The sequence below is a fragment of the Pieris brassicae genome, chromosome 1 (genome assembly GCF_905147105.1).
Source record: "Pieris brassicae chromosome 1, ilPieBrab1.1, whole genome shotgun sequence".
NCBI classification, from domain to species: Eukaryota; Metazoa; Arthropoda; class Insecta; order Lepidoptera; family Pieridae; genus Pieris; species Pieris brassicae.
The window spans coordinates 8639388-8662912 of record NC_059665.1 but is presented as its reverse complement, the minus strand read 5'-3'; the positions used below and the strand labels follow the sequence as shown (position 1 = coordinate 8662912).

The 23525-nt window shown below is 33.4% G+C and overlaps 1 protein-coding gene across 3 annotated transcripts; it reads right to left on the bottom strand.

Annotated features, from left to right (window-relative positions):
* Nucleotides 1-35: 35 nt before the first annotated feature.
* On the bottom strand, nucleotides 36-22778 carry LOC123707571 (attractin-like protein 1). 3 transcript variants are annotated; one of them, XM_045657726.1, is made up of 25 exons: nucleotides 22465-22778; nucleotides 20500-20709; nucleotides 20178-20344; nucleotides 19384-19720; nucleotides 18917-19060; nucleotides 18465-18610; nucleotides 18012-18130; nucleotides 17561-17710; nucleotides 16792-16900; nucleotides 15700-15811; nucleotides 13928-14035; nucleotides 13155-13293; nucleotides 12877-12946; nucleotides 11814-11926; nucleotides 11149-11256; nucleotides 10356-10447; nucleotides 9483-9597; nucleotides 8757-8980; nucleotides 7653-7816; nucleotides 6948-7094; nucleotides 6073-6298; nucleotides 4587-4812; nucleotides 3774-3879; nucleotides 3137-3314; nucleotides 36-2974 (listed from the first exon to the last, which is right to left on the bottom strand). In XM_045657726.1, exons 1-25 carry the CDS (start codon nucleotides 22695-22697, stop codon nucleotides 2947-2949), a joined length of 3771 nt encoding a protein of 1256 aa, XP_045513682.1. In that variant the 5' UTR covers nucleotides 22698-22778; the 3' UTR covers nucleotides 36-2946. The 3 variants fall into 3 exon arrangements, with proteins under 3 accessions (XP_045513682.1, XP_045513697.1, XP_045513689.1); XM_045657741.1 differs by having other exon boundaries at nucleotides 4587-4797; XM_045657733.1 differs by having other exon boundaries at nucleotides 10356-10441.
* Nucleotides 22779-23525: the final 747 nt, after the last annotated feature.

The following is a 23525-nucleotide window of genomic DNA, read 5'->3' as shown; positions in this document are numbered from 1 at the left end:
GCAAAGAGTAGACAGTAGAAACTACAATAAATGTTCGTTAAATTTTATTATGAAATACAATAATTTATATCAGGATATTTACAACGTTACACGCTTACAACTATACATTATATTTTATTTTAATTTCAACAAAATTACACGTCTATTTCGAAAACGGTACGTATTTTACATAAGAGTGGGGTACGCATTTACAGACAACCATCAAAAGATAGCGCCACTAGCTCGCTGCTACCAAAACCTTTGTTTACAACGCCATCTAGTGTTAAGACTAAATTATGAAAGTGACTACTAACACTGTAACTTAAGTTTCTATACAAAATTGGTGTATTATTTAAGGTGTGAAATATAAATTCATAATTTTTATAACAAGACAATTTATATAAAAATTCGAAGCGATTATCAAAACAAGCTACTTTCATACATCTAAATACAATAATTTTATATAAAAATATATATATTTGAACACAAAATTAATTTGGCAACTATGTATAGAGACTAACCAGACCGGCAGATATAATTGGGCTGTGGCTAAAAACAAAATTTTATTTTATTGAATTTTTCCAAACAATAATTGTATTAAAACATGTCATTTTACAAATTTATTCAAATTTCGCAAACTAGAGGAGAGAAAGGAGATCATAGATAGTTTCAGTTACTTTTTCAAAGACAAGCTCTTGCTTCTTTAGGGGTCAATAAGGCTTTTAAAAAGTATTCATATTTCTTTGAAGTGATTGTTATTTAAAAAAAGTTTTTAGATTTTTTGACACATGTGGAAGTATATAAAGGTATTCTTTCCTAAAATATCCATAACCATAGGCATAGCAGAACTACGAAGTGAAATTTTGGTGGTTTATTACCTTACCTTGGTATGTTTTTCGCTTTTTCTTATTCTTATTCGACCTACTTTAGTAATAAAGGTATGTACATTCCAGATAAGAATACCGTATACTCAGGCACTAGTTACTAGTTTCCATATCACAAGTGATTTTTGAATTATTTTACATAACATGTACTATGCCACTTGTTCTGGAATATTGGTGGGACCTGTCATCATAAAATATCGAAATGTAAAATTGTCGACATTTCGCATTTTTTAATACTTTATATATTTTTCTTTGTCAGTCGGCAGAGGCGCTGTAAAATGTTTATAATTTTTAAGAAATTTTAATATCCTTAAAAATGTATCAATAACTAGTTTTCGAGATATATCAACGTTAAATAACAATGTGATGTACACTGGCAGTATCTAATGTAGGGAAAAATATAAAAATGTAAAGCTAAATTTATTAATAAACACGAATAGAATACTTAAACTATAATCTATGACTACAACAAAAAGTTGGTAAATATCCGAATAAGAAAAGCCACTCAAATGTACGAACCTAAATATCCAGACACTAACAATTTCAACTGTTTTAATTTGAACATAAATGCAAAATTTTATTATTCTTATATCAATTTAGTCCCATTTTATATCCTAATAACTTTTGAAGAAAAATTACGGTTTCTGTAAGATTTCACTATTAAGGTATTTACGGGTAAATTTTTCCTTGGACGTTGAATTCAGAACTGTCTGTTTTACTGAACTGATATTTAGAAAATCGCATGAAAAAGTTTTTTTGCATTTATGAATCAATTTAACAATAATTCATGGGATCACTTAACAGAATGAGTTACATTATATATAACTTTTGCTTAAAGGTAACATCACATTTAACGGAGCGTTCAAGTATTACGTAACGAATTTGGGGGGGGAGGGGCCTCTTGTAAAACGTTACGTTGTTTGAATTACGCGTTACTGATAATATACTTTCCCGTACTTTACACCACATAATAGTAAGTTTTAGATATAAAGATTCACTGGGGTTGGTCACGAAACGTTTTACTATTGGATACAGGAAACGTTAAGGCGCGTTTCATGGAGGGGGGGGGGGTCAAGAATCACTAAAAATTGCGTGACGCAATACTTGAACGGTCCCTAAGTGGTGATAAGGGGATCATCAATTTTTCAAAGATTTCATTTAATTAGACATATTTTGAAGGTTTTATTTCATAGATTCTACTTCAGATTTTTTCTTATACAGTTTTAAACGTTCAAAATGTTATTTAAAAGGATCGAAATCCTTAGTTATATAACTCAAACAGGTGTTTGGTTTACAGGATTCAAATAGAAACATTAAAGGTACATTTCGCCAACGGAAATCCTAATACTTGAGCTAAATTTAAATGCATTCACTAAGCCGTATTATACACGATTTACACTTCAGTCATAAAAATATAATAGTCGATGCGATATATACATCCTTATCGAATATACATTTTATATCCAAACATACTACTGTAAAATATAAAAATCCTACCAATCAGAAAATAAAATTTTATTGTACATAATTAATATGATACTAGTTAAAAATACTTCATAGGCTGTTGAATTCATGATAAAGTATCAATAAATTTATTAAATTTTATATAATTATTGCTTAAATAAATTGATGGATCTCAGACTTGACAATATAAGCAACCGTATCTATTTCGTATTTGATTTAATAAAATATTGTATCAGGGAATCCGTATCGAAGGACCAATATCCGTATTGTGGTCCTTCAGCCCGGATTCTCCTATTAGATGATAAATCTTAGAATATTTAATTTCAATAAATCTTAACCATGATTAAATAAATATTGTAAAATAATAAATATAGCTGCTTTACACTCAACTAAATACGTATTTAGCATTCTATAGCAAAACAAACTATAGCTGTCCTCTACACGTCATGTATAATGAGCAAGATAGCAATAGTCCGTGTCAATTGGCACCAATATGACGGAAACTAACTCAGAATGGCTTAACCAGAAAAGATAAACTTTACACTGGACTGGCACAGTTTATACACATATGAGTATTATCCGGAGCGTGTTCGAGCCCTAATATGTACACTTACATTTGTTATTTACACTGGTTGTGATTCCGAGGTCTGGAACAATATAAATATTATTCAATTAATTTATGACAATAATTAAAATATAATATTTATAATATTGTATATAATATAATGCCTTAAAGTAAAATATCATGATTAATGTACTCAGAAAATTAAAGAAACAAATATAAACAAAATAAAAAAATTTAGGTATACCTATCAGCTCGGTCATGATGATGGTGTCCCAAAGTGACAAGGGCTGAGGCCACTGCGAGACCGCCTAGAGGCGGAGCCCTACCCGTGCCTCCCGTAGGTAGCCTTACGAGTAGAGATAGTACTGCCGCTCTGCCCCACTTGCAGGGCTCTAACGCTACTGGGGCGGGAACACCTGCACCTAAGATATTTACATAACCTTTATATCATTAAGCTGTATAATACGAATTATTTATTTACTTATTAACACTTCGTTGCAAAAATATGATACAATTGGCATAATCGAATGAAAAGGAAGGCAATTGGCGGCCATATAGCTTTAACGACACGACGACACGAATTAAGATTAATTTATGGAGTATTTATCAAGGGACCGGAAAAAAACTTAAATTATCGAGCGTCGACTGTTTGTTTTTTTTTTTCACTCTCGACGCAAAATTATGCCTTTTTTTGCTATATAGTTGATGATGCAAAATGTTGAGGATATTACATATCAGGATGATACATTTAAAAATAGCGTCTTACTTAAAATACTCGTAGATATACAGAATTTAATTGATAAATGTTTTTTCGAAAAAATATATATAGTTTCTGTTCATGTAAATACATATGGTTTTAAAATATACTTGACGAATCTTACCTCCCCCGCCCCTCTCAAGCTCGACACAAACTTGACTAAAAGGCCGCGAAGCCATTTGTTCCATTTCTACAAATAAACGCTGCCTTCTTCTGTATAAGTCGTATTTCTGTAAACACAAATAAAATTTTAAATTCACAACTCTTTTAACTCTTAACAATTTTCAACCAATTTAAAATAAACTTATTCGATTGATTGGCGAATTTGTTCAACCTAATTCCGAGTTTAGTGGCGGACAATTTTTTTAACCGGCAAGCTGATCACTATTTCCTGTAAAAAAATTTTTTTATTGCAACACAAACAAGCAACTCGATTCTCGAACTCGAAGAAAACCCCTAATAATTAAATTACGAAAGACGTCAGCGACATATATATATATATATGAATCCCTATTTCCCTTGGTCACGGCATCACGCGTGATCGGCTGGACCGATTTCGCTAATTCTTTTTTTGTTGTGCTTGTCAGGAGAAGGTTCTTATGAAAGAAAACAATAAGAAAATTGAGCGGAAAATTAGAAAATTTAAGAATACTTAACCACCATATTAAGTAATCCTAACTAGCATTTTTTTTCATTCAATTCAAACTTTATTGATGTAACCTTATGGCGTTGGCCATAACATTGACAGGTAAAAGGAAATATCGTCAAAGAGTATGTAAGAAAAATGAATGTCGTTTAAAATAAATACTTCGATCGGAGTTATTATGATAAAATACATACAAAATAATCAATTTAATGATTTCTAACAAAAAAATGAATTTCTTAGCTCTAGTTCTAAATAAAAATAATAAAAACACGTCTTCTCAAAACCGCATACCTGCTTAATCTTCCACAGAGCGGCAGCAACTAGCAACAGCAGTAGGAAGCACGAGGAAAACGTGATGAAAAACTGCTGCAGATTTAGTTTTGGATACTGCGAGAACGAGATCTGTATCCATAGCGGAGGACGGAAGTCGTATACGTAGACGAAGAATGTTGTCAGCGTAACGTTATCCTCGACCCCGAATGCGTGTTCCGATTTCGCGAACCTGTATTGGAAGGGCCTTTACTTTGATTATTTTTAGAACTATTTGTGTTTTGTTTTCTAAAACTAAACAAATGAATGAGCAGTGTTGGCCTAGTGGCTTCAGCGTGCGACTCATCTCTGATGTCGTGGGTATCGTACCTAGGTGTGAACCAATAGACGTTGATGCTACGAGCGCATTTATATATATATATATAAATGCGCGCGTATAATTTAGCATCTGTATTAAAAATCGCTAATGCTGTACAAAAAATTATCAAGCAGCAAATCTAGTACTAGTTTTTAAGGCCATAGAAGAAAAAAAGTATTATATTATGTGAGGAAATGGAAAAGAATAAACATATCTAGTCAAGCACAAAAAATACCACGAAGCAAAAATTCAACTATACTGTCGAAGTTTAATTATATATTGATACGAAGACGACGGCAATGTTTATAGATTTTTCCACTACTTAGAGAACTTTTCAGCAGGCTGAAATATGATTTCTGACCGTTTCAGGAATCAGGGTCAATCACATATTAGGAAATTCTAATTTGCATAATGTTAACTCTAGTTTTCAGGAAGCTGAAACATTTGTTCAGGCAGTCTCCGAACATGAGTGGTGCAGTTTTTAGGAGGCCCACTTTCAGGCGTTTTCAGGCCTAATAAAACCCCTTTGATGAAGGAATATTCTAGACCGAATTTTCTGGGTGTAGGACAAGGACGAAACGATACGTGAGAGGGAAAATCGGAACCTTCTCGAAGCTGAGCGCTCTAGAACGCCGTACGACAAGGACGGAGCAATGTGCGAAAGAGACGAGTACGGACGTTCTAGAATTGTGCAATCGCTACTCAGTAGCAATCCCGCTTAGAGAGTTCTCGAATATTGTTTAAGATTATTCCCAGGGATATATAAGCGAGCCGAAACGCGACCAATTAATTTAGTTTCGAATGCTACTGTGTGAAGTGTGCATAACTAAGTAATTAGTGACTGTTTTTGCGTGTAATAAGTGCATTTCTGCCAATAATGTGTGCTTAAATTCCTCATTGATTTATCAAGAAATAAACCCTTGAAGAAATCTACGGCATTTTCTATCCCATAACCTAGCTCGTAACAATATTAGTTGGTTAATATGAAAATCTGAAAAACTTTTTTAAATAAATTTAAAATTGCGCATGCGTATTACGTCACATACTTTCTTGGGTCAAATATTGATTCGTGTTACTTGACAGAAAAACCGATTAAACACACATGGAGAAATACTTGCTTCGTGTCCCCATTACTTTTGTAATACTCACTTATATCTAAAATTGGTGCAATTAACATCGCTGAAGAGCGTTCTCTCTGCCGGATCCGTACGCGTACGCACAGTGAGGTTCATACGAGCGTGGGCCGAGCACGTTATACTGAAATCCGCGTCTACATCAGGTTTAACGGGCGCATTCCGAAAGTTGATCGCTGATAGGTGACGGTCCTCTTTCTTCGATAAGTTGAAGGTGAATTGGTAGTCCACGGCTAGATCGTCTGAAATTATTAAATTTAACACATTTTTATCACTCAAACTCTGCTTTTGTGATATAATACTACAATAAATTAGATAATTACCATACTATGATGTTAAATTACGAACAATTCTAACAGTTGTCATTTTTTGACATGTCAGAGAACACAAAACTTTTTGGCCGGGAATATTGTTCAATTTCAGTATGAGTTTGAACATCTGAGTCTATAGATACAGTTTATTTACAATTAAAGCAAGTAAAGCAGACATCTTATTTTTTTATAAAGGTTTACTAAACCAGGAATTAGTAGGCAGCGATGCCAGCTAAGAAATAAAATAAAGTAATTAAAGTTAATTGAATATATTGTTCGTGATATTTAAATATTTGTAATTTTTTATAAGATCAGAGTATGTAAATATTTAGATTTACCTTTTTGTAGGTAAAACAAAAAGTACGTAGCATTTTATTGCCCTCAAATGGGTCAAATTTGTCTCTTTTTCGGTGGATAACTTTTTTAGTAGCAACACTAATAAAATGTCAGAATTCTGTCAGCTTTTTTAAAATTGTCATTGTCAATTTGACATATATTATCATTCACTCTTTATGTATTCACTTACCATATGAAAATAACTAAACTTTAAAAACAAAAAGAAGTCAAAATCTAAACTCACAATAACACCCCTTGTTATACAAATCTGCGTGATAATGGTTAGTATTATCACACTTATCGCAACGATCTCCGGCCAATCCCTTGGTACTGCAATAGCATCGACCAGTATCCGCTGCGCACGAGACGGCTTGCGCGTTACATTCACAGGCTGAAATATAAAGATATTTATAAATTCCTTTGAAGTAAGGGTGGATGACAGGTTAGCGTTCAGTTCGAGGGCATCATTCAGCCAATGTTAGAACATTACCCAAAACCATATGTATCTAATTCATGATTTACTTATTTAAATATAATTACGAAAACATTTATGTATTGTCCCCGCCCAAAGACACAATTTAACATTACGATCTAGCCTAATTAAAGACTAATAAGAAATTTAAAACTAAGCTCATATAATAAAAATAATATTTAAGATAACAAAGTGTCCAATAACGAACACTAATTGCAATCTCTATTAAGGGGAAGATACTCTCGTGTAAAAAAAAAACCACTTACCATTGTTTAGCACTTAAGAATAACGTGCACTGACACTAATTCAAATGATTTTGTCCTTTCAAAGTTCTCACTAGGCACTAAAGTCACCTATGACCAAAAAAATACTAACAAACCAGCAAAATTGTCATTGTCTAGTGCAAATTTGGAGTGTAAGATATATGTTTCTCAAACCCATAAATTAAATATTTTTTTCTACTCTACATATACTTACGTTGACAAACTCCCCCGTTAAGTGGCGATCCCCAATGCGCAGGCGCACAGACATCGCAATGATCTCCCACAGCTCGCGCTGCACACGGCTGGATACATCGATTCTGACTGTCACAAATCGCATGGCCGTTACACTGACATGCGGGGCAGCGAGTGAAGTGCCATCTGTCAAAAACATAAATATCTTAAGTAGAAGATTGGTTGAAATGCTGTATTTTTAATGAACACCTAAGAATTTTAGCACCTCTCAGTTGTCGCTTCATTTTCCATGGAACTTCGCTTTAATGCTACTTAAAAAGTACGAAGGAAGAGGTTTTATGAACAAGTATCTGTTCCAACATAGCTTTAGTGAGTTTATCAACGAGTCATCCTACAAATTAATCCTAAGTTGGCTTTCCATACAAATTGAATGGACAAGGAAGAATATTGTACATTCAACTATTGCATTATAGACAGTGGTATAAAGATTTTATATAAATAAAACTGTAATCAGAAGTATTTCTTTATTCATCGTATTCACCTTATCAGTGGAATATAATAGTTGACAGAAAAACTACTTTAAATTTAACTCAAATGCAAAATAACTTAATTTATATATTTGAAAAGATGTAAAATGCTTCTAAATATACATTTACTACCAGTGCGCAAGTCAAGGGCGTAGAGCGGTCAAAAAACGATCACTCTTTTTAATCGCCAAGTATTGAATCATACAAATTGTTTGAACTGGAGCAAATCAATCCCATGGATTAGAACCATTTAAATGATAGTCAAGGTCAATTTATAAAAAGCTTTATTGATTAATTTACGTTTAACGAGGGTTTTATTTCTATTAATTTATTGAGTGATAATTCTCAAATTTCGTTTGGGATTATTTATTTTATTTATTATTTAGAATTTCCGTATAAGGAGTGGTTATCTTCTGGAGACTGGTGGATCGTATGCTTAGATTAGTCCTGTTTAGAGTATTATACTGGTAAGTCACCATTGGTTTTAAAATCGTTTATACATTTTTGTAAATACAACAAGTACATAACGCATAACAGGTAACAGGTATTGATCGTATCTTTTAATAAGAGAAAAATATATAACTAAAAATAATTCTCACCGTCGATGCGGACAAACATGTGGATGATGTGGTCGTCTCTCCCCTCCCGGAAGACATATACCCCTTCCCCCTCCAGCTCCATCATCACACCAGCCACACGCTGGTTCCGCTCTGCATGATGCACAGGATACGTGAGCAGCACATCCGGTTACGTGGTTGGAAGTACATCCGTTAGTTGACCAGGCACGGCATCCACCGAGGGGAAATGAGGCACCATATGCATTCTGTTCATCAAGACAAGAATCGTAATTATTTTGTATTTTTTGTGAATTTCTATTTTAATGAAACATTTTTTTTACTTCTATTTAAAAACTCAAAACATTATGGTACATTGGCGTCAGGTAAACGACACTCGAGAACGATTTTTTTTTTATTTATTAAAAAAGGTTTGTTAATGGGCTTAAAATAAAATCGTTTGTTTGATTGTACGTACAGGGTGTACGTAATCAGGAAAATACTTATACTTAACAACGTTGCTAACAAACAAAAAAAATTGATCTAAATTGCGAGCGATAAACTGTAAAATATTATTTTACTATCAGTAGATGTTTCACATCAGATAGTTTATTTAACTATCAGTTTTCACGATGAACCATAAAACGGTGCTAAACCTCAAAGAATCGATTAAAATTGTCTTTGACTTTCTTTAAGTATAAACTTCAATTCGTAACTAGAAACCTGTATTTATATTACCGTTAGTTCCAATCCGTACATATTTTACCTTACCTTATCAACACACCGTCCCGTAGAAGCACACCAAATACACTCTTCGGCCGTGCAATTTGCGCACGTTGTTAACGTCGCGCACGCTGCGTTACATCCACTAGTTGCGGCCACGCTTCTGAAATTACATTAAATAAAAATAAAATAAAATAACGTCAGGACGTAGCGACTCGACTAAGGCGAGTCAGACCCATCTATCAGTCGCTGTCAAACTATGTCTCGTATGGCAAATGGCAATTCAAATATGATAATAGTGATTCTGAACAATATAAATATTATAAATATGTCGCAGCCAACTAGATTAATTAGCCGTACAATTAACAGCCTGGCCTTTTAACTAAACAGCGCAATTTAACTAGCGGCCTGAAAGATATTCAGCCGTAGCGTTGTTACAACATTAAATGAACTGGCTGGCTAATGCCCTGACTAATGCGTGACCATGTCACAGAAATAAATAAAATATACATAATAACATGGAACATAACAAAATATTTAAAAAATATTAAATTGCTGAGTCAGTTTCAGTTAAATTCACATTTTTTTCACTACACTCTTCGATTGTACTTATTGTTCTTCATTAAACTTTGAAAACAGTTTGTTGTGGTTTGCCGACGCCATATTTTTGTTTGAAGTTTCGTTTCGAGTTCGAGACTAGTAGAAAGTAAAATAAACAGTCAACAGGCTAGGCAAATAATGGAACGTCATCGATCCAAGATGTTTTTCAGGCCGCTAGTCAAACGGCGCTGTTTAGTTAAGAGGCTAGACTGTTAATTGAAAGGCTTATTGATCTAATTGGCTGCGACATATATGTTACAAAAACATTTATTGAGGCAAATGTATTTAAAAATCACTTAATAAAAAAGAAATACTTATTACCTTATATCCGTAGTAGTATTAGCCGGACGACATTTAACTGAATCATAGTCCCAGTAACAAGCACGTTGACTTAACTCCTCTGAACCCTGGAACTTCAGATGTGTTACACTGTAATTACTTTTTAACACAGTAAAACCCAAAGCAAGAGATCGCACGAAACCGATAAATAGTTGCCTTATTATATAATTACACGAATTGTACTGACGAAGTGTGAAACACTTATAAGTTTATGGATTTTTTGGTTAAATCATGATATGCAATAAATACCATAAAATTATATGATCGACCAGTTGTTAGTTTTCATCAACGAATATCGTTTAAAATTTATTTAGACTTTATATTTCTTCAAATCGGTAGGGCATTGTGGCGAACGAAAACATTCCTCCTCCTTTCTACCGCGTCAGTCACTTTACCGACAAAGGCGTGGTGGGCGGAGTCTGCCATTCTCAGCGCGAGCAGCAATAACATCCGTATCACCAGGACGTTCCACAATTGACTTATGGCAGATTGTGCCGGGCACTATGTGGAACCAGCTCCCCACAGAAGTATTTCCGCACCAATTCGACATAGGGTCCTTCAAGAGAAGAGCTTAACAATTCTTAAAAGGCCGGAAACGCACTTGCATGCCCTCTGGCTATATGAGTGTGAATGGGCGGTGGTATCACTTAACATCCAGTGAGCCTTCTGCCCACTTTACCTGGGCTCGCTTCGAGTACAATTTTTTTTTTTGTGCAATGGTCTCATGAAAAACTATACCATTGAAAAATGAATATAAAAACAATTGTATACTAACATGGGGATGTCTGTGGAGATGGGCGTGACAGGCTGCGCAGGAGTGGTACCGTGCACACATCTCACCGCCAGAGCCGCCTGACCCGCATTCTTCTACACTCACTGCAATCTGAAAATAGGAGATATTGATGTTTTTGAGACAAATCAATCATTGCAAGTAACAATTCAACTAAGAACTTAAAAAGAAGTTATATACGTAAAAAAAAGTTTTGTCTTTTTAAGAATTTCTTATTATTTTTAGAATATTCTCTTTCTTAAAGAATTTTATTTACTTTATTGGATTCTCATCAGAGAATGCAAGTGAGGTTGCTTCAAGCTATTCATACAAAAAAAAAACAGTGCAAATATGCCGTATATTTTTTTTGTTCTATGTAACTATGTTCTTCTGTATACTAGCGAGATCAGACACACTTTTTTCATTAAAGATATTCAGTAAATATAATCTTAGATCGATAATTCGTATATCAAGTGAGTCTCGTCTTGAGTTCTGTCAAACTTCATACTGAAAGAATGGCGAATAAGTTTTTGAAACTAGATTGATATTTGACCGACGTTCTAGAATACGGGCCTTGATATTTCGTCCTCTTTTACATATTTTTTTATTCTCTTTGCACGTACAACCTCTCACGACAACAATTGTTCGTATTTGTTGGATAAAAATACTACCTGATGCGAATGTCTAACACAGTGATGCGAGGAAGCCATACACGCACCGCACCATGCGCAATTAGCGGCTGCGCACGACTCACAATATTCTGCGCTTGCGCATCGACGGTCATCTATGAAATAAATTATGATATATTGTTCATATTCTACATTAAATAGCTACGCCTTAGATTTAAATTAAACTTACTGCCATATTATATACAGGTGTCCCAAAAGTCGACGTCAAGTCGAAATTTTCTCATAGGTAATGCCACACCCGTTATCAGAAAAATTAAAAAAAAAATAAGTCATGTATTTTTGAAGTTATGGATATTTTTTTGTTATTCTAGAAAATGCACACCATGTGACAGTTTTTTCATTCCTATTAAATGCGCTAACTTTTAAAGCTACTTGCCAAACTGGAGTAGTACATTTTTTTTTCAGGAAGATCAGTTGAAGTAGTGCGAAAATTAATTTTGAAAACTTGGTACGGTATAAAATGACATTTTCCTACAAGTTGGAGTGATCGGCACAGGGTTTAGGATCATAGGTTACATAAAGCACTATTCGGGATGACGTAAGAGAAAAAAAATTGGCAAAAAGTAAATATTTGTAACAACAGGAATGAAAAAACTGTAACATGGTGTACATTTTCTGGAATAAAAGGAAAATTTCCATCACTTCAAAAATCCATGACTTAATTTTTTTTTTAATTTTTCTGATAACTGGTGTGGCATTACCTATGAGAAAATTTCGACTTGACGTCGACTTATGGGACACCCTGTATAACTTATTAAGATTAGTACCGTAATGTAACCATGGTTACGATTAGGAATGGTAACCATGGCAACGCCGTGTTTTGGTCTCCATTGCTTTAGTTTACGTTAATAAGGTTATTTATAATCTTCCGTAACAAAGGCATGTTCTTGCCATGGCTACGATGTTTTCTTTTTTCATATATAAAATGTACATCACGTTTTTTTAAATATAGTTATTATTATATTTGCAACCTATTACAATTTCAAATAAAAAACGTTACAGTAATAATTAAAACACGATTTTTTTATATGTATTAAATACTTACCAAAAACCGGTGGTGCCACGCAGGCTTTCACGGAACTATCGAACGAGTCCTTCCAACCAATTTCTTCAATCTAAAAAAAATATATTATTAGTACTAAATAATGTGTTAACACATCGGAACTTCTGGAAGGATCTCTCAAGGTGGTTTTTCGTCTGAAAAAATACTTTCTACATAATTAATTTATTGTACATATATCAAAATTTTCTTCCACTGTTACATTTAACTATTTGTTTACCAATAACCTCTATCTCTTTTACACTAATAGATAAACAAATTACCGCAGTACAGCTATCCTGCTTCCACACACAGGCAAGTCCATACTGCGCTGTATTGAGGCACGCGGCTTCGTCCGAGCGCGACGAACACTTATCACCAACAGTAAATTTTAGGGCATCTGAACGAAGACGGCCGTCAAACCTAAATATTTAATTTATTTTCTCAAACATATTAAACGGAAATTTTAGACGCAATATGGCTGTTTCCTATAATTTTATTCATCTCAAAACACGGTGTAAACTCTATATAACGATACTGAAGGGGTTTGTGCAATTTATGGCGTTATTGAGACTTGTCGTTAAATGGAAAGCAATAAAAACGTATACATAATCCATGACTCCTACTTATTAGTCATGGTTAATAACAGTCTTCACGTGAAAGCAATCCTAATTTGTCAACAAAATAACTATTTTTTTAGAAAGTTCGTATGCATGATGCCAACAGCCGGGTTACTATAATAAAGCGACAAAAGAACACACACAGCTGCGCAGTTTTTACTAATTTTAGCAACTTAAAAAGTACTTTATTACTCAATTGTTGTTGTTATTGAGTGTGTGTGTAATGCTATGTAGAGTATATTATTGTATGGAATCCTAGTTAAACCAACCAAAGGCATTTGTTTTCGACGCATCGTCGTTAAATCGAGAGACGTTACATGGAGTTTACACTGTATATCTAATTGAAAATATGTATATAATGATGAGGCTTGTTCCATGATCATGATTAGAAAGGTTTGAATAAAACTTAATAGAGCTATATTAAATGAAATGATTACCCGGCGTATATGATGGCTGTTCGACGATCCTGTAAGGGTAAGACTGATGCTGCACTACCTATTCTGGCAGATAGAGGGCCGATGGGTGCAGGCAGCCATTGCTGACATCTGTAAGGTATAGAAAAAATATCTAATTATAGATAATGTAAATTCTCAATGTCATTGATTTATCTTTGGTTTATGTGTAACACATTTATTTATATAGTATTGTTACGAAGACGGGTCGACTGCAATGTTTCTAGATTTTTCCACTAGTTAGAAAACTTTTCAGCAGGCTGTAATATGATTTCTGACCGTTTCAGGAGAGGGTTAATCACATATTAGAAAATTGTAATTTCCATAATGTTACCCTAGTTTTCAGGAAGCTGAAACCTTTTTGCAGTCGGTTTCAGAACATGTGTAGTAGAGTGGTGCAGTTTTCAGGAGACCCGTTTTCAGGAGACCCGTTTTCAGGCGTTTTCAGGCCTAGGTATACCCCTTTGATGAAGGAATATTCTAGACCAAACTTTCTAGGTGTGAGACAAGGACGAAATGATACGAGAGAGAGAGAGAAAATCAGAACTTTCTCGAAACTAGACTGAGCACTCTAGAACGCCGTACGACAAGGACGGAGCAACGTGCGAAAGAGACAAAGAGTGCGGACGTTCTAGAATTGTGCAACCGCTACTCAGTAGCAAGCCCGCCTAGAAAGTTCTCGAATATTGTTTAGAATTATTACCAGGGATATATAAGCGAGCCGGAACGCGACTAGTCACCTTTAGTTTTCAATGCGATAACCAGAGAGAAACACCGAAGCGATAAAGTGCGAATAAAGTGAATACTGTAAGTGATAAAGTGCTGTGTGAAGAGTGCATAAGTGAAGTAATAAGTGATTGTTTTTGTGTGCTATAAGTGCATTTCTGCAATTAATTTGTGCCCATAAATTCCTCATTGATTTACCAAGAAATAAACCCTTAAAGAAATCTACGGCATTTTCTATCCGATCCCCTAGCTCGTAACAGTATTGTCTTTTGTTAACATAGCTTTTACACATTAAGAAAACACTTTTTAAACGGATTGAATGTATTATTATTTAAAAAGTGTATTTAATAACATTTATTTATAAAAAAAAATGTGTTAAAAAAATAGTGTCCAAAAAAATGGCTCAAAGGTCTCGTTATCAGGCCAATAAAATCATAAAAAACTCACGTGACTCGTAAACATGACTTTAAAAGGCTTTAGAGTAAAATAACTTGTCTTCATTAAATTATCCCAAATCATATTGTCTTTGGTTAACATAGCTTTTCACATTTAAAGAAAACAATTGTTTAAACGGATTAAAGCTATTTGTATTATTATAAACTTTAATTATTTACATAATTTTAAATTTTTGCGACATTTCGCGTGCTTTACAGCGTGCGTGGTCACGGTGACTGAAGACAAAAGGTGTTAGAGAAAGTTGTGTTATCTGTATTTATTTCCCCGGAGTTGGTATCGACTAAAAGATGACGGGTTTTTGCAGAAATTACTCACGGTGTCCTCTTTTTTCGCGGATTGTTTGTCTTGGGGTTTTAATTTGGACCATTATCACTATCACAAAATCATTAAATATAATGTTTTTATACGTACGTGTAGATTCAATAGTCACTAATAAATAATTCTTATTCCATTTAGCAAGTTCTTGGTACAAAAATTAATTAGACACACATAGCCATTATTATTAACTATCTCTATCATTTAAATAAAGTCTGTATCCACAACCTAAATTATAAATAAATAAAATTCTGCCTTACCTAACATCATATAAAAGAGCAGCCCCAGAGAAACACTTAGCAGTCGCCGGATTTGATACAGATGCGACTGCGCTGTCGTTGTGTGAATTACCGCCGTACACTAACATTACTCCTGAAAGTAATAGATATAGAGATACATATTTAAATAGATAAATAATTCTAAAATATAGTACTTAGTACCTTTTATGAAGTACAGTTAGTATGTCTACAGTTAGTTATAATAGTTAAAAATTTAATAAATGAGTGGCACTACCGTTTCAGGTCTGAACCTCAGATTTCTGTATCTGTTTCATGATCATTTGTATATTGAATAAGCAAGTAGGTGATCAGCCTTCTGTGCCTGACACATGTCGTCTACTTTTTGAGTCTAAGGCAAGCCGGTTTCCTCACGATGTTTTCCTTCACCGTTCGAGCTAATGTTAAATGCGCACATAGAAAGAAAATCCATTGGTGCACAGCCGGGGATCGAACCTACGACCTCAGAGACGATGTCAGAGATGACGATTCAATTATAATTAGGTATAATAGTTAATTTAAGAAAATTATATTTTAATAATAGGTTAAATAAGTTTTTGATTTTTAAATACATATTAGACGAAAACATGAAACACAGTTAAAAGTTATAATGTTGTCAGATAGACATTATATATTGCACAATATAATGTGTGTATATATGTCGCAGTAAAGTACTTAAATCAGTTAATTGAATCTCTAGACAGTTAATTAAAAATCGATATTCAAGTCGCTAAAGTTCCGTCAGACAAGTGAGTGAACGAAAGGTTTAACGAGTTTCCTAAACGTTCCTTGGCAACAAGACTAACCAAACCTAACCATTTACAATAAAGCAAATCACGGAATTTCCAAGCTCTCAGTTCTTCACGATCACACCGAAATAATAATAATAAATGAAATAGTTAATCAACACGCTGGCTTTCGGTCAGACAGATAGTAAAACGTTTTCGACGCTGCTTTATTTAAAACAAAATGAATTGAATATCGACTAATAATTTTATTAACTGTCTAGAGATTCAATTAACTCTCCGATTTAACTACTTTACTGCGACATATATGATAATTTAAATATAAATTAACCTGGTGCCACAAATACCGCTGAATGTAAATATCGGGGCGTGGGAGCTGAAGGTAGCGGCCTCCATATGCGCGTCTCAATTTCGTATTCGTACAGCGCCGCTGACGGAGCCTGGAATTACATAAACGAATTTAAATAGGTAAAATTGTATACGCGTATACGTAACCTATACCGCGTATACGTACGTAAAATGTACTACAACTAAATCTAAACAAGTTATTGTTAAGTTTTTAACTATATTGTTAGTCGACTCTCACGACTCATCGACTCTCATCCCTGAGGTCGTAGGTTCAATCCCCGGCTGTGCACCAATGGATTTTCTTTCTATGTGCGCATTTAACATTCGGTCGAACGGTGAAGGAAAACATCACGAGGAAACCGTCTTCCCTTAGACTCAAAAAGTAGACGACATGTGTCAGGCACAGAAGGCTGATCACCTACTTGCCTATTAGATTAACAAATGATCATGAAACAGATACATAAATCTGAGGCCAAGACTTACAAAAAGTTGTAGCGCCATTGATTTATTTTTATTTAACTATATTGTTATGTTATTTCATATTAGTTTACTTAACAAAACTTATTCACGCCACATGCAGTCTTATAATCCATTACGTCCCAAGGGCAAGGGACAAATACATACCAGATTTATTTGTTATCTTTTTTAGACGGAACAGATACTATTTATTTAATAATTGTTTTACCAATAATCGAATTCAGAGACGACATTTGAACCCGTGACCATCGGGTATTGAAACATTTAATCCTAACCTGAGTAGCTTCTGACTCCGATACTAATCCCGCGTGCACGTACACTCTACGTGATAAATCGTCGTACGCGGCCGTGTGACCGAAACCAGCACGAGCTGGCCACCCACGGGTGACCGCGACTGACCATATACCTTCGTCTATGTAGTACTCCTGTAAAACAAAAAAAAAAAAATCCTGGAGATGCCTTCATTCTGCAAAGACAACATTTATTATATACTCAATTATATTTAACAAAAAAAATCTAATGGAAAGCTAAAAATATCGATCTGAACAGGTTCGAGGAGCTGGCAACGACGCGACAAAAACTGTCGGATACATTTGAGAGAAATTTTTAATTATAAAAGATATCTCCTTAATAACTAAACAGCGAATTTATCGTTTGAAAAAAGTAAATTATTATTATGCCTATTTGAAATGATTTTTTTCCAATATTATGAATGGATTGTCTCACCTGAACCAAATGCATGTAACCGTAGTGCGGAGAATGTCCAAAGAATACCAACATCACTGGTTTCTTGGTTTTACCCAAATGTACTAAAACCGCTGTGTGACCCGATAAATGGAGACCACCTGAAAAACATGTTTTTAAATGTAATATAAAAGTAAAGCAATATTCAAGTCATTTAAAACTTTGTGAAAATAATGGTTGTATTCATAAATAATTGTAGAAAGAAATCCTGTTAAGCTGATCACAGTGACGTAAATTATGCTAAACACTAATCATATTCTAATTTGTATAGACACAATTATACAGAGAAAAAAAAATTGACGGCATTTAAAACTGTATTTACGTAAAATAATTAATACGAGCCTAAATTTACGTAATTTTAAGATTATTTTACAACGAACAAAGCCAGTTGGTGTAACCAAATACTTAATAGTTTTTTAGTCCTTCGAAACATACCACAATGTCCCAGCGGCGGTCTGTAATGCGGCGAGCAAGCTGTGGGTGTGACATTCCGCCATTGAACGGATTCCGCTTCTATCATACCCCGCCATACTTCGTTGGTCACTTCCCCACCACGGCCTTCTACGCCTGCTAGACCACCACTGGAAATATAAATTATTAAATCAGAATATGGAATAAAGGTTGTTCATTCCAAAACTTCCTTAATGTTAGAAAATGTATCGCGTATAACAGATACCTGACAAACAATTACGAGCTAGAGTATAAATGTTTTAATTAACATGCTTTTATTTATTAAAATTAGGCAATTAATAAAAACTATTGCAGTTGTATAAGAAGCTTTTGTTGGAAGTGATTTTTGCAACTTAATTGAATCAAAACTGCTAAGTAATAATATCTTATAATTGTACTCAAAACTAAAATAAATTTGTCGAACTATTGTATCTTACCCCCTATCAGGCTCGTCTGACGCCACAACACCTCCATAGACAATAATCTCGTTGCCATAGATTATGGAGGAGTGTGCGAATCTTGGGGCCAGTATTTCCCCGCGAGCCTCCATTGTAGTCCATCCACGTTTCGCTGTATTATATCTGAAGCATAAAAGTATAACCATATCAAATGTTCAAATAAACTCCTAAGATCAATCTTAATTTTTTTCAATAAAACCATAAATATTTTAATATGACACAGGCATTTTATAGTTAAAGTAATCTTTTAAAATCTAAACATAGTCTAAACGTAGTCTAATACGCAGAAAATCCTTACTTTGGATTCCTGTGAATTATTAATTTTTTTTATTTCTTTAGGATAATTAATGCTCAAGAATAAATTGTGATCACTAATAAATGAATATACGTTTGCCATACTGAGAACTATTTTTGCATAAACATTATACACTTAATTAATTACTCACCTGAACACAAACTCCGCCTGCGAGAAAGTCTCCCCACCGATCCTTAACAAGTCATCTCCATACACTAACAGTGAATGTCCTGCTGCTGCTGGTGGGGTATTTCCTGGTCTGTCTCCTCCTTCTCCCTCCTCCTTCCACTCCCAACCCCAAGAACCCTGAGAACTATCCTTACTGCAATCTGACCCAGTTCTTGAAGGAGTACATTCGCAGCCATGTGGAGTGCATTGCCCTGAACCATATTCAGCATTACAGTTGTCAGGACAAAGAGGATGATCGCAGGCTACCCCTATCCAGTCAGCCTCGCATCTACATGTGCCTTCTTCACATTCGCCATGATCTGGAGGGTAAAAATAAAGCATGGTTTTGAGATAGTTTTTTTTTAATTTTAGACTAAAATTTATCAAAGTATTAGTACTTTCTGTTAATGTGTATCGATTTAATGTAAAGGAATACTAAAGTTTAGTACACACGTGAACTTAAAATGTTTGTCCGATAAATTAATTTTAATGATGGAAAAATACATACTTTGATACAAGTTATATGTGACACTACAAAAAAACTGGTCCAAATTCTAAGTTGTCTTTAACAAAACAATCTCATATTGAGCACTATCAATTATGTCAAACTTCATAAATAAAAATTACTTTTTGACATTAGTAACTAGATTTAAGTTTAACATGCTAGATTATGGGCCTAAGGTAGACAAACATAATTTGTCTTTAAATTTTTTTATAGTTTAGTATACTTTACAATACAAGAATATTAAGAAAAAGAGTATTTATCACTGTACATACTAGAACAGTTCGTCCTATGATCATTCGACGGGCACGAATACGTTGCGTACGTAACGTTGAATCCCTCCATCGCGTACGCATCATCAGAGAAGAAATGTATAAGTGCACTGCCAGAGCGTGCTATAACTTGCCTTGTCCAACCAGACTCGCCTTCTTCAAGTACACCACTGTAATAAATTAGTTGTTATTAATAGGAATCTTTAACATAGAAAGCAAAAAACTGCTGTTTTAGATTTATGTGATGATTTGATTTCATATAATCTTTAAAAAAACTAGTTGGCGATCTGTACTTTATAATTAAAAATATAGAAACGTCTATTACCTAAACACAGCCAATAATTTCTCAGCCCTTACACTATCACCATCATACACATACATGTGGTCCCAACCACATTCAGTTGCAAATGATTCCAACCGTATCCTTATTGGGGGAGGCGAAGGCACAACCGGAGGTGATATAAGCCATGAGCATTGTGTGCTTACACTGTAATTACCTGCACCATCTGTTATGATGCCTGATAGTTCTGTTAATCTGAAACATCAAACAATTTTTTAAGTTAAAAAAATTTAGGATGTTTTATCAAAATTGTATCAAATAATAAATATGTCTACAACTATGTGTGAGAGGCCGCATCTTGACCAAAAATCTTTTTAAGAGTTTAAACTTATGTATATATTATTATAATAACATATTAAATACTATTATACTTTTTAGTTGACGAAATTTAAGTTATATGAGAATATTGCAAAGATATGAAATGTAAGAGTACAAGAGAAACATTGGTAAAATGAAAATTCCATGGGCAGTTACAGGAATGCACATACATCATAATACATATTATTAACCCATCACTTAAATATCAAGCTTTTATAAAAACATGTTTGAGACTTACATTGTTATAATTTTAACATACAAGGTTATCAAAGGTAACGGATTTGCATATCCTGTACCCATGACCATGTAAAAGCAATGATACCAACAATATAATTGTAACTGAAACAGATTCTGTTGATAATTAATTGTTACCATGCTCATAACTAGTATATAAATGAATTTTTGAATATAAGTGACAATTGGATGGCAATAAATGCTAATTGTGTGAATATTGTAAAATTTTTAAAGGTCATCCTCTAATAAATGATCTGTTTCTATATCTAGCTGAAAGTTTTAAAATATCAGACTCATTTATGAGCCTTGTCATAATAATTCCCTTTATGAAGTCATACATAAGTTAACTAAGTATGTCATGTCTATTGAAACGATACAGACATTGTATATTTATTGTAAAGCCAATCAATGTGACCTATGATATACATACATAATCTGATCTACTGCAAACATATCATAAATCTATGTACAAATTTTATAGTGGTAGTAATATCTGCTTATAATAATTATATTACAGCTTAACTTTTTTAAATATCAAAAAATAAGAATACATTAAAATAATGAATCAAAACTTTTGTGTATTAATGTGTATAATGAACTAATATTCCTTTTTGGATTTAATTTATACTTAAGTCATAAAAAAATTGAAAGCTCAATATATTATACTTTGGAATAACTAAACATTTTCAAGTAAGACACAGGGTTTACAGATTAAAAGTTTAGAAATTCAATTCCTAAATATAAATTTGATCAGAATCAATATTTAGAGGAAGTTGTATGTAACATCAATATGTATAACTTATTAGATTTCTTACAACAAGAAAAATTATAAACATATTGTTGACCAGCAAGATTTTTATTCTATTTAGGAAACCTTACTTTTAATATTTATACAGAATAAGTACAAAAAAGGACACTAAAAAGTTATTTCCGTCTGTTACTTATCTCTCTTACCTTAACGAATGCAAAAAAATTGTGGTTCATTGCAATAAACTAGACACTAGAAAACTGATTTTTGTAATATAAGTATATAGGGATAAGGGGGACAATTTAAAGAGCATAGCCTTATATGATTCTATTATACATTTAGAAAGTCTACATGTATCAGTCACAACATGTATTTTAAAGCTTTGAATTATTATAAGACATAAAAGATTTTCCAATAGGAAATAATATCAACACAAATTGATGTTATAAAACCCTTACACATTAAACATGTAACCTAGAAAGTTAAAACGACCTTCATTTATTCACTCAGAAGGAAATAACGAAGCCAAAGTATATAATTGGATGATCCTACATCGATGTTTTTGCAATTACTTAGGTGACATGCTCAATGCTGGATGTCAAATAGGGTCACTGAACTAGTTGAAAATTTCGAGTAAAAGTAGAACTTACTTTATTTTACCGCCGCAGTGTTGGCACTCGGGTCCCTGCCACCCTTCATTACACACGCAAGTATCATTTTTACACACACCTTTCACACAATTGTGATCACTACACTTAGTAAGAACTCCATTACAAAACAATAACACGATCAAAACTGAACACAGAAATGGCGAGAACCAAGAACATTTTCGTCTGTATTTTGATTTGAAAAGAAATAAAAACATCTGCAAAGACTCTACCATTTTGATGAATGCATTTTCAACGGGTTTTATTAACTTTTAAGGAATTGAGAAAATAGTGGTGCGTCGTGTAGAATCCGTACGGTATAGTTGTCAGGGTGACAAGACTAAAACAAAAATTTCCCATTACAAGTACAACAACTTCCAATGTCCGAAACTGATACAATATATATTTTTTTAATATCTTAACAAAATTTTATATTCAAATGTTGTACAAATAATAGTAATGGCAAAACCTCAAAACTGTAATATTTTATTTATAGATAACGAATTAAAACTTATTTAATATAATCTTGTCAGCTAAATACCAACACTTACTTACCATTTTATTAGAACAGCAACATTTTAATAAATATTTGATATAATATGTCAATATCACCGACAATTGACTTGTAGAAGTTGACAACAACGAAACATAGATGGATAACTACATCATATCACTTCAAATATATAGTAAAACTTATTTGATAACTAAATAGATATTTCAAATATTTTCAGGTTTTATAATTTTGATACTTTAACCTTATGATCAAATAACCAACATAATGTGTTGTTTATGACATCTAGTGATTTACTTTGGAACTACGATCAATATAAAATTATTCTTTCTACATCGCCGGATACAGCAAGTATAAACTGGCATTCCACAAATGTCGGGAGTGATCATAGATGGCCTACGTTGTATAGATTTCAAGCATTAACTGAAACTCATACATTTTCCACCAACCAGTGAAATAAAAAGACCGGCTATGCTTTTGATGTTACTTGAATTTTTCTAGGTGTTTGTACTTATATTTTAAAATTATTACTCATTAAACTATATAAATATTA